The sequence below is a fragment of the Somniosus microcephalus genome, chromosome 6 (assembly GCF_052327205.1).
Source record: "Somniosus microcephalus isolate GS21.2 chromosome 6, FLI_Smic_1.0, whole genome shotgun sequence".
NCBI classification, from domain to species: domain Eukaryota; kingdom Metazoa; phylum Chordata; class Chondrichthyes; order Squaliformes; family Somniosidae; genus Somniosus; species Somniosus microcephalus.
In genome coordinates this window covers 98,734,981-98,747,925 of record NC_140992.1, presented here as the reverse complement: position 1 = coordinate 98,747,925, position 12,945 = coordinate 98,734,981, and the positions used below count along the sequence as shown (strand labels likewise).

The following is a 12,945-nucleotide window of genomic DNA, read 5'->3' as shown; positions in this document are numbered from 1 at the left end:
TAACACACGAGTCATTTTCAGGTAAATCTCAGTCACTTACCTGCCATATCTATTTTCTGAGTTGTATCCATCTGATTGGTTGTGTAATTCTGAAATTAAAAACCTGCTTGTTGAAATTCTACTTATTCTGGAAATATTTTACTGAAGATTTTAGAAATAAAAGAATAATTGAAGTCAGATGTTGGCTGCCAGAATATAACTGAAATTTCATTCCAATGGTTACTTAGTGATATCAGTCACCTTGGTCTCCTGGAGTTTACATGATTGTCTTAAGGGGTTGGAGAGGAATTTCCTGACTCTTTTCCTAAATTGCCCTAAGATTTTTTTCTTTGTTATTTTTTGTTTGCCTCTCCCAAAAGATTGACTGGGTTGGGGAATGGGGTTGATGGTGTGTGTAGCTTGTACCATATTGGGTTGGGACAGGCTTGATGGACCAGTTGGTCTTTTTCTGTCCTTTTACATATGTTTGTATTAAAAGGCCAGCCCATACGCATGGTATGAATCATGTTAAATTAGGCAAAGTGATTTTTATTTTAAAAAGTCATATCTTCTGTAAATTTGATAAAATTGAACTTTAAATTCAGTTCTGACACAAAGGTATTGAAAGATTTACTTGATATTAACTGAAGTACTTCAATATCTATTTTCAATTTGCACAAATAATATAATAGGGATTTCCAAATTAAGCAATCTGTAGGTTTAAAGTGACTGGAATATTTAACAGCTGCAGCAAAACAACTTGCATTTATAGAACGCCTTCAACGTAGTAAAACATCACAAGGCACTTCACAGGAGCAATTATCAGACAAAAATTTGGCACCAAGCCACATAAGGGAGATATTAGAACAGATGACCAAAAGCTTGGTCAAAGAAGTAGGTTTTAAGGAGCAACTTAGAGAGAGAGAGAGAGAGAGAGGCAGAGAGGTTTAGGGAGGGAATTCCAGAGCTTAGGGCCCTGGTAGCCGAAGGCACGACCATCAATTGTGGAGCGATTACAATCCGGGATGCACAAGAGGCCAGAATTGGAAGAGCACAGAGATCTCAAAGGCTTGTAAGGCTGGAGGAGGTTACAGAAATAGGGAGGAGGATTTGAAAACAAGAATGTGAATTTTAAAATCGAGGTGTTGCTGGACCGGGAGCCAACGTAGGTTAGTGAGCACAGGGGTGATGGGTGAACGGGACTTGGTGTGAGTTAGGATACGGGCAGTTGAGTTTTGGAAGAGCTCAAGTTTATATCCAGTGGCAGATGGGAGGCCGGCCAGGAGAGCATTAGAATAGTCAAGTCTAGAGGCATGGATGAGGGTTTCAGCAGCAGATGAGCTGTGGCAGGGGCAGAGTCAGGCGATGTTAGAGGTAAGTGGACTTGGTGAAGGAGCAGATATGTGGTTGGAAGCTTATCTCGGTGTCAACTAAGCCACCAAGGTTGCAAATGGTCTGGTTCAGCCTTAAACGCTGGCCAGAGAACAGAGTTTGTGGCGGGGACCGAAGGCAATGGCTTTGGTCTTCCCAATATTTAGTTGGAGGAAATTTCTGCTCATCCAGTCAGACAAGCATAACAAATTAGAGACAGTGTAGTTGTAAAATAGAAGGGGGCCAAGGTAGATCCTTGGGGGGTCTCCCGAGGCAACGGTGTGGGAGCGGGAACAGAAGCCATTTATAATGATAGATTCAGTCTTTCTCCTTATGTCTTGTGTAATGATAACTACTTTAAAAATGGAAGCTGCATTGCCAATGTTCATTCACCCATTAACAAGCATTGTAGTGCTAAGACTCACTTTTTTTTTTAAAGGGTGGATAATCTTGTGCAATACTCTCCTATCCACTGTTATAAAAAAAAAAATGGGTGATCAATTTATATTGTACTCACAAGAAGCTAGGGCTTTTGATAACTCTGAGGTTCAAAATGGTGAATCAAATTATCAGTTTAAAGAACCCATTATTAGCAGCCAGGAATCAATCTATATAGAGATATTTAAGTTTTAAAGAACATAGAAGGTATGCAACCAATTCTTTCAAACAGTTTATTAAAGGAAAGGTGAAGCATCAGCTTTAAAATGTACAAAAAGAAATTTTATACTGAAAATGTACAATTTACAGTATTACTAGTAAAACCGATCAAGGTAACACTCAAAATATAAAACTTATTAACTTCAAACTCAATTTCAAGCCCAGCGTGGAGGTACCCAGACATGAAACCATCGTTTCACATTCTGCTACAATACTGCCGAAGAATTCAGATTTAAATAGTTGACTGCACAGCGTAAGTTGATGCAGAGATGGTTCTAACCATGCAGTACCTATCGTCGCGCCACTCAATCCACAGAACTATTTTCAGATCATTGACAACTTAGTCTGAAAATTGTACAAAACTAACCAATATTGCATATTTTCACAACTGCTTACTCGCACTACCAAAAAGTCAAGACCTTTAAAATCAGATTTTCTGTTCATCTAAGTAAATGACTTGTATGACCTTAGAGTTTAAAATCTAAAGTTATAACTACTTTGAAAATGTGAGCAAAAGTTAAAATTTATAATGCAATATTATTTCCATTTATTACAGTAGCTTTCAAATATTTTCTGCGAACAATTTCACGCAACATTTTTTGATTAGTTTTTGTTTTGTGAAATTTCAGGTGTCAAATTGTCAATTTCTACATTGGAAACTGTCCATTGAACAGCTAAATTAAGATGGTTAAAATGTTAAAATTGTAGTTTATGAAATTAATTTGTTTCTGATATTACCGTAAATATATAATTAGATGGGAAAAAATGGCATTAAAAGAACATTTCAATTCTGCAGGTAACTAATCAGAAGCAAGACAGATGGAACACATTCTAGCACATTGGGCTAATCCGCCATTTAGTCAATTACTGAACTCTGGTCTGTATAAAATTAACATTATCTGTAAAAGTACATTTAGACAATTGTGAAAGTCAAAAAGTGGACATTCCTTACTACTGTATACAGTAAATCTGGAATCAAGGGCAACTGCGCACCAAAATTTAACTGTGAAATGTGCTCTCGACCTAATTTTTACACTTCTGGGAGTGTACAGCATTGATTTATACAACCTTTTTTCAAATAAAATGTATTGTATTGTGAAGTGTTGTCTAATAAGGAACACCTCTCAACCAACTGAATTTTAGGAAGCTATCCCAAGCTTCTAAATTTTACCTGTTGGGTTCTGAGCATTAAAACTAAAAGCAAAATGCACAGGACTATGATAAGAGTGTACATCTCAACTCTCTGCTGAAGTCAAACTTAAAGCAGCTAATGAGTAGTCTTCACAGTAAATAAGGCAGCTTTTATTATGAAAGGAAATAGCTTGCTGTAGACGTACGTATAAGACCTTAGTAATAAAAAGAAAGGAAACCTCTGGATTACTGTTACCTGTGATTTGCGGCAGCAATATTTCACATCTCTAAAAAGCCCCCGCAGAACCTACTACCCATTTATACACATACTGTATATAAGTTTTTGCAATTGATTTCCAGTTACCCACCCCACCCCCTCAATAAAATAAATGCGTACCACAAAGAAACCAAACTCCAGTGTGAGAAAATTGCCTTGCTCCTAACCTAGTATTTCAGCATCGCTGCCTTCTGAAAAATGTATAAGCTTGAATTAAAAAACATAACATAAACTGCTGATCTCAAAAGTTCTTCTTTATATTAAACTGTACAGCAGAAAAAAATTACAAAAACTCAGGGAACTAATCTGTACTTTAGGTGTCATCTGCTGTGTGTGCCACCCTATCTTTTTAAATATGCCTTCATGATTTTAATACAATTTATTCCTGGTTGATATATATAATATTTTTTTAAAATCCTACTGTTAGCACTCCTCAGCAGTGGTACAGTCTGTGTGTCAGATCAATTTTAGGGGGAGGGGGTAATTCTTCCCAAGAAGATGCCACGTTTTTCGGTCCATAAGAATAATCTGTCTCAGTAACAGACCATTATAGTGCTTCCTCCTTCAGGCTTCCCCATTTATCATAATCAAATCTTCATCAAGTTTATCCTTTGATAAAAAATAAATCAGATCTTGAATATGTAAAATTTAGTTTAAAAGTTGCTGTCACAGTATTTAGATCTTGGATTCTCTTTAGACGATGGAGTTCTTAAAAATATAAAACTTCCAGCAGTCTCTCAGAACATAGGCATTCCAAAGCCCTAAAGGAAAAAAAATAAAAAAATCCATCTTCAGACTTGTGGGAGGAAATATATCTAAGCAGTACAGAACATTTCTCAAACATATCAATTCAAAACATTTGAGGTGATAATCCATATACAAGTGAAGTATGTGGTAGTACAAAAACTAAATTTACAAATGCACTGTTATAAATTTACAACATTTAATACAGAACAGATAATAAATCTCCAAAGCAGGATAACTAACTGTACCCCCATTGCTGGTGAATAATAAAGTGTTAATCTTGAGCACATCAATTTAACATGTTAGCGTTTCAAATGTGATCCACTATAATAGCTCCACGTTTAGAAATCTTCACGATACGTAACAAAACAGTACATAAAGATGTTTAAAGTTTATATATAAGAAAGAAGCTCCACACTTGAAAAAGTACATTTAAGAGTGCACGAGGATTTTTTTTTTTTTTTTTTTTTTTTTTTACAGAATAGACTACCAGAGGAATAAATAGAGATGGTAAAATTTAAGATTTCTACTTTTAAAAGTACACAGTGAACACAAAAATAATTGTGTCATTGGTTTACATAACTGGTGTCAAAATCAATTTTTAATAGACAGTGAGGAGAGGGAAGAATTCTGACTTACGCCATACTTAAATAGACTATACAAAACATAATGATTCCAAGATGCTTGGCTGTGGGAAGATGGAGTTGTGGCAGTTCCCACCCCTGGGGAATGGGAGGGGGAAGAGCCACAAGTCCAGATTCTCATAGCCCTGTTCCCCAGGATTATTACAATATACACTTAAATGGTATACAGTATTAGTCAAGAAAACAGTTCATCAGTCACTTTAATATATTAACATTGTGACAGGAAATGTTAAAGGAAAATATTACAAAAAGCCTAACTTCACTGATTCACTGTTAGACAGCTGTAGCTGTTAAATATTTAATCCTTTGAGGACTGCAATTGCATTTCATCACCAAATCAGAAAAAATTTAAATTTTTTAGTTTAGTTGAGAAGTAGTGTGAATAAAAAAAATTCCTGAGATCTTTAACCTTTTCCAATTATATTATGTATTCAGGTTTTTTTGTAGCCGTTATAAATATTTTGACAGCTACAAGGGCATGAGTACTCAAAAGCTTAATTCATCATGGTTATTTGAGGATGTATCATAGACTGAAGTATTCCTTGATACACACCGAATCATCTTCCATTATGGCAGTGGAGTCGAAGAAATCTGGTCTGAGTTCAGCTCGTTCACGTCTGTTTCGTGATGGAGGCTGTAAAAACAGTTCACTTAGTTATTGTAATTGCTGTTCAAACACTTCTACTCTCAAAATCTATGAGCATAGACAAGAACCCACTTTGAGATCAAGAATGTAAACACAAGCAGAGGCAAATTGCTTCAGTTGTAATAAGAGAACATAAATATTGAGCACATTTGGGAAGTGTAATGGTAAACTATGGCCCTGAGGTTTACAGGCACTTCTTAAACACTGGGGACAATAAACTAATGATCGTCTGATTTCCATCAATATTTGGTCTACTATATCCTGTAGATCAAATTAAATGAGAATAGAAAATTGGGCCCAGAAATTCCGTTCGCAAGCCTCCCGCGGGCGGAGGGCTGCGATCTGGAAAAATCTGCGCCAAGACCGGAGGGCTCCCATGAGGCGCAGAGTTCCGTTCCTGGGCCTCTCCAAACTGCCAGTGTGCACATATCCCAGAGGCACAGGTAGTTCGCAGCGTCCCTGGGATCACGTGGGCCATGGGGAGCCAATCAGAGAAGGGAATCTCCCTTCATACATTTGACAGGAAGACCGATCAAATATATGAATGGAGATCACCCCCAAAACATAGTAAAACTTTTAAGTAATTTTTTTTTTTTTTTTTTAAATCACATTTTTAAAATGACTTGAAATTACATAAATTAACTATTTTAAACAAAAATTTAAATTTTTGAAAAAAATAATTCAAGTTTTTAATGGGGCTAAAAATAAACTTACCTTTCTTTAAAGTATTTTAAAATGATAAATCAGTGGACATTTAAAAAAAACTTTTTTCAACTCTTATCCTGGTAAAAGCAGGCCTTGCATCTGCTTTTACCAGGCGCAAGAATTGTAAGGGTTTTCTGTGGGCGGAGGGTCTCCAAAAAGCAGAACTCTCCGCCCGCAGAGGCCCTTCTCCAGGGCAGGCGGAGTGCATGCCTAAAACTGGCATTTCCGATGTCCCTACGGGTGAGTACACAGCGCGTGCACACCTGTAGGGAGCGGAATATCTGCCCCTCCTGTAGATCAAATTATAGGAGAATAGAAAATTGATGTTCAATTCTGCTGAGTGCACGATCCAGTGTTTGGTTTTGTCACCTTCACAGGCAACTAACTTATGTGTATGCCTGATGTCATCCACATAAATTAGCAGAAAGCAACAAAAAGTTTTTCTGCCATTACAGCTATTCAGCTGATTCCATTTAGCTGTTTAGTCAAATAATATTGATCATATCTTGATTCATTAAAATTGCATAAAATTTGGGCAATCCCAATGCTTCACAGCCAAGATTGGTTATGAAGTAGACAAAGCATAGTCCCATCGCCAAGTATGGCTTTTGCTATAACTAAAGCATATTTTCACCTCCAAGAATGGCAAGCATATTTATGCAACAATTCCACCGTATAAACGATGAAGTTGTTTTGAAATCAATCTCACCATCCCAGTAATGATTCCCTAGCTCCCAATATATTCCAGTGAACTCAGTGTGATAGTGCATCACTGTCAACATTAATTAAATATAAACCTCTCAAAAGTGTCCGATTCTAATGAATCTTAAAGTTGAGCTTCATAGTAATGCAAGCTGAAATTGCTACCTAGTTGATCATAAAAGTTAAGACATACAGTCACTATTAGGCAATGAATCAATTAGTATTTTCACAATTTAGCAAAAGGATGTACATCATTTGTATATAGCTGTTACACTTATAAGCAGTCAATATAGATGCTGTGTAAATGCAAATCTCCGTACCAAACAAATCAAAACACTGATACTGTGTTATGACGGCTCTTTCACTTGTCAAAAGCAAACTATAAGCCACTCCTCATAAGTTGACTTACGGGTTTCTTACATTCCTCAATGAAATCCTCAAATGGGCTATTCCCAATGCGATATTATTCTGATATTAGATATTTAACGCACATCAATTTTTGATGAATATATGTGACCACTGACCAGATCAATAACCATAGTGTCTTCAAATTCTTCATTCATGTCCTCCAACTGACCCCTCGATGACATCATTACATCTTCAAAAATTGGTTCAGCGTCATCCTCCATTAAACTGTGGCTGCGGCTGTAGAGGCAGGCAAAGAAGATTAAATACTGAAGAGGCTAGAATGGCAGGCTACGTCCAACCATTCCCTTTTAGATTTAGTGGCAGTAACCCTTTTTTTTAAAAAAGGGATTATTTTCAGCAAACCCCAAAGTTTGGTGTCATCCTCATGCCCCTACTCCATGAAAGGACCTGTAACACAACACATTCTGTGAGCCTTGCAACTTATTTTAAATAGCTCTAGAAAGGACTGCTGCAGGGGTAAATAAACATCATTCCTTGCACTTATCCTGAAAGTTCCTCTTTTAAAGTAACAGGTAGCCTCAGGTCCTGAACCTGTGACTTATGGTAGTGCACTCCTTATCTTAATATTTGCTTTAAGCTCCGAGTGGAATTCCCATAATAGTGGCAAATGTAAAAAATTAGGAAAAACAAACTTGGCTACTGAATTAAAATATCACATGCCTCAACAACTCAAGGAATGCAATTACACCACTCCAAGATACTGGTACATCTCGCTTTAATGGTGGTCTCACCATGTGAGCCTTTTCAAGCAGAAAGGAGATATCTTGTGGATTTCTCAAAGGTTACCAGGTTTGCTGAGTGCAAGGTTCAGTGATTCACAAAGGGTGAGCTCACTGGTACCATTTTGCCACTATTATTCATCACTCAGGGTTGAAATGACCAGTATCACATGACTCTTTATCAAGCAGCTCGAGAACAGATAAAACTCAACAGAGCCAAGCACTCAAGCACGTCCTGACTTTCTACTCAGGAGTCAGTTTCTCAGCCACTTGTTCTAAAGAGTTGCCATACACATGTATTTCTTACCAAAATTCAAACAATTTGCCAGCACTTTTCTACCAATGATAAATACAGCTTCAATCAGAGACTGATTCTATAGAATATTTTCTAGTTTAATATACCCATTGTGGTCAATATATTTGCTGGTGTAAAAGACACCCACCTGTCCCACATAGCTTCAAACTGCAATTTAAAAGGGATCATCCGATTTTACATCAAACCAGAATTTCATTAAAATCTTAATCTCAACAGTTCAAATATAAGAAAAATGTATCAATAGTTACTGTCAGATATTACCATAATTCACCTGGCATTGTGGCATCACCATTAACATATACCTGCATACTTCAATATGGCAACTAAACTTCGCCGAAAAACAGTCTATGAACTTACACTGATTGCCTTACACCACCTCTCGCTTTCATGTAGTTCATGGCCACTCTGTCTTTTCGGTGTGCTTCCTCCAGCTTGTGTTGGCCCAACCAAGACATTTGCATTTGAGGGCTAAACAGAAAAGAGTTTCACTTAAAAAAAAATAAACTGACATTCCGTTCCAAATCTGTAAGATTCTATACAGATACAGAATCTCCCAAATCATTCACAGATGGATTGAAAAACAAGAATGCCAAGTTATATTCAAATTGTTAAAAGCATGAACTAGGCCCACTCAGTATTGCACTTTCCCCTTTAGTGCTCTCTGCTGCTAATGAACTACAGTTTTGGACATAAGTAAAGTTCACTTACTTTTGCACAAAATCAGTTTCAGAGGCCCGTTCAGATTCCTGTTCTTCTATGTTGTGTTCTGCTGCTTGCCGAGGGTTTTCCCGCATGACTGTGGAAGTTAACTGTGGAGCATGCAGGACTCCTGGAGTCTGAATGGTGTCATTCCTGTTCAACCATGAACTGTCCACATTCTCTTCTACAAAACCAAGCAAAAGAACATGTTGCCATGAAGAAACAAAGTTAAGGTTTCTGCTGTATTCGGTTTTTGAATGGTCCAATTCTGAATTAATACTGTGGAGGCCAACTTGGAGTGTAAGTTCAATACATTGCCATGGGAACAAATTGTGCATGGGATGATTAAAAGAGGCTTTTATTGAAGTGGTATATTTCTACATAAAGATATCATTTTTAAGAAAATGTACTAGAAATGTTGTGCATGTCTGCTTTGTTAATGTTTACCTCTCCTAAGGCTGATATAGGGTTCCATAGGTGCCCTCTAATACTTTGCCCCAGTGTCCATTCTTCATGTGTGAGTTAATAGTGTGTTAGCAGGCTATTGAACTATGGAGGTGAAGGAAGGGGAGGGGGGAAATCAGAGCTGAATTTTATTATGTCCTCATCCAAAATCAACAGATGTGCACTTTTCAACAGGGGCTATTGAAAGCAATTAGGTGCGGGAACTTTGGCTGTCTTTCGGCCCCTTCCCAGGCCAGGAGCACTGAGCACGCACCATCTGTTGCTCTAGCTGAAATCAGCTAATACAGCACAGACTGGGAATCAAACTCAAGACATTCTGGCCTGCATAACTGCTATATGTTGCTTCTACCAACTGGCCTGTGGGGGAAGCTGATATTGTATAGGTCATTTCAATGTTAAATGTTCAGCTAAGTTGACAGCAGTCTGAAATTTCATGCTCCACACTAAAGTTCTGAAATGCAAAGCACATCAATATGTTACATGTAAAAAGCAACAGGTTTTCAATAGTATAAAAATATTGCACCCTTATTTATTTAATGGAGCTAAAGATGTGCCTGCCATTCCCTACACATTTAAGTTTCCTAATCCAAATCATGTCAAGAGCTTTTGGCAGAGGCAAAAGTCTGAAATACCTAAAAGGTGAACAAAGCTAGTTACAATATTCCAACAGACATGACCAATGACTTCTTTAGGTTTAGCATTACCTGTTTGCTTCGGTACCCTTATTTATAAAATCGAGGATCTTATGCTTTTTCTACATGTTTATCAACCTTTCTTCCCATTTTTAAAGATCTGTGTATCCAAAGTCTCTCTGTTCCTCTACTCCTTTTAAAGTTTTACCATTTAGTTTGTGTCCTCTCTTTACTCTACCTCCAAAAATGTACAACCTCACATTCACCTGCATTAGATTTCTTGTGAGATTTTTCCGCTCAATCTACTAACACGTCCATGCCCTCTGAAGTCACTTACAGTCCTCTTAACCACGCTTTGCCATTTTTGTATTGTCTGTTAATTTTGATATTGTGCCTCCTATACTCAAGTCCAGATAATGTGTGTGCACTGTATATTGAGAATAATGATGGCAGGCAGCACTGTTTACATCCCTCACGTCTAAAGAAAATCCATTAAATACTACTCTCTTGTTTTCTATCTTTCAGCCAACTTTATAGAGTCAGAGTTTTACAGCACAGAAAGAGGCCCTTCGGCCCATCGTGTCCGCACCGGCCATCAAGCCCCGTCTATTCTAATCCCATTTTCCAGCACTTGGTCCGTAGCCTTGTATGCTATGGCGTTTCAAGTGCTCATCTAAATGCTTCTTGAATGTTATGAGGGTTCGTGCCTCTACCACCCTTTCAGGCAGCGAGTTCCACATTCCAACCACCCTCTGGGTGAAAAAGTTTTTCCTCAAATCCCCTCTAAACCTCCTGCACCTTACCTTGAAACGAAGCCCCCTGGTTATTGACCCCTCTACTAAGGGGAAAAGTTCCTTTCTATCTATCCTATCTATGCCCCTCATAATTTTGTACACCTCAATCAGGTACCCCCCTCAGCCTTCTCTGCTCCAAGGAAAACCCCAGGCCTGTCCAGTCTCTCCTCATAGCTGAAGCGCTCCAGCCCAGGTAACATCCTGGTGAATCTCCTCTGCACCCTCTCCAATGTAATCACATCCTTCCTATAGTGTGGCGACCAGAACTGCACACTATTCCAGCTGTGGCCTAACTAGCGTTTTGTACAGCTCCATCATAACCTCCCTGCTCTTATATTCTATGCCTCGGCTAATGAAGGCAAGTATCCCATATGCCTTTTTAACCACCTTATCTACCTGTCCTGCTGCCTTCAAGGATCTATGCACATGCACACCAAGGTCCCCCTCTGATCCTCTGTCCTTCCTAGGGTCCTACCATTCATTGTGTATTCCCATGTTAGTCCTCCCAAAATGCATCACCTCACACTTTTCATCTATCCATGCTACATTTTCTAATACACTTCAACTTAATTTTATCGACAAGCCTCCTATGCAGCACCTTATTTAACACCTTCTGAAAACCCCTATACACAGCAGCCATAGGTTTCTTTTGTCAATACACTGATAATTCCTCAAAGAACTATTACATTTGTCAGACATGACTCATTGCTGCAGTCTATATATTATAGTTTAAAAAAAAATTATTGCTCTAAATAATTTTTTAAGAACAGATAAGATTCACATAGATGCAACACAAAATAAGTTCAGAGTAAGTCAAAATACAAAGCCAAAACTGGAAAAAATGTTTACAAAATATGCACAAATTGTCTTGTTTAGCATTTGTAAAATTTGTGCTCATTGGTAGCCCTAATGGGAGTACTGGGGCTGGGCCTGTCAACAGTGCAAGTATATACAGACTACAAAAGCATTGTGATGTAGACAAAAGCAGCATTGTGAAGCTGCCTTCTCGGCTATGCAGAGATTATAATAAAGAAATAAACAATTAAAACTACACTGCAATCACTTTCAATTTAGAATATGTAAAGTAAATTTCCTCAATAATTGGACTAAACGAGCCAATGCTAAACAGTTTTGCTACTTACCTTCTGTCCGCCTCTTGTTTAGTGGTGGACGCCCTTTCTTATTACGTATCGAGGAAGTTTTACTGCTGCTGCCGCCACTGATCACTGACATCCTATCGTCATCACCACCAGTAAGCAATGAGTTGCGATAGGAGATCAAGGGCAGCCAGATATCCTCTCTTCGCTCCATCATTTGTTCAGACATGAATTTCTCCAGGTATGCATGACTAAAGAAAACAAACAATATTGCAACAACTGAGCATACAACAAAATAATAACATGAAAAATTCTGGCCCTGAATTTGCGGTCGGAGGCTTCCTGCGGGGAAATGCCTCTGATCCGCAAATAAAATTCCCACGTACCTGGTGGTCTGGGAGGTTACGGAGATTCGCGGTCCTGGGCCTCTCCGGGTACCCGCGGGTAGAGGCCCACGTATCCCAGGGGTGCAGGCGATTCGCAAGCGCCCCTGGGATCATGTGGGCTGGCCAAACCAATAAAAGGGAATCCCCATTCATGCTTATGAGGTTTCCGTACATATCTTATACCAGGTGTAAGAATTTCACGGGCATTCACTGACAGAGGTTGGGCAAATAGCCCATCTCTTCGCCCGCAGATGTGAATGATCTATCAAGAAGATTCCTGACAGATCGCAAGTTCGAGGTTTCGTACATGCGCTACGCACCTCGTATGTGCCCGTAGGGGCCGCAAATTACGGGCCTCTATTTCTGACAATATTATATATTCACGCAGAAGGACACTGAAAATACATTTACTTCTAGTTTTATTTTCCTGCAGACCCTGGTCTACTCTACTACACAGACTCTGGACTCTCTGATCTCGAGAGATTCTGGACCATTCTCAAACCTCCTGGCCAACCACTCTTTCCAACTAGTCAAAGCATTCCTTGCTATAAC

At 38.5% G+C, this 12,945-nt stretch overlaps 1 protein-coding gene across 1 annotated transcript in view; it reads right to left on the bottom strand.

Moving 5' to 3' along the window:
• Window positions 1-2,007: 2,007 nt before the first annotated feature.
• LOC147115944 (cohesin subunit SA-1) overlaps window positions 2,008-12,945 on the bottom strand; it is a 215,279-nt gene continuing 204,341 nt past the window's right edge. The window contains exons 29-34 of the mRNA XM_085990618.1: window positions 12,053-12,258; window positions 9,029-9,203; window positions 8,678-8,788; window positions 7,381-7,501; window positions 5,357-5,437; window positions 2,008-4,176 (exon numbers count right to left, since the gene is read on the bottom strand). Coding sequence (XP_085846744.1) covers window positions 4,153-4,176; window positions 5,357-5,437; window positions 7,381-7,501; window positions 8,678-8,788; window positions 9,029-9,203; window positions 12,053-12,258 — 718 coding nt within the window. The 3' untranslated portion in view covers window positions 2,008-4,152. The remainder of the gene's footprint in view (window positions 4,177-5,356; window positions 5,438-7,380; window positions 7,502-8,677; window positions 8,789-9,028; window positions 9,204-12,052; window positions 12,259-12,945) is intronic.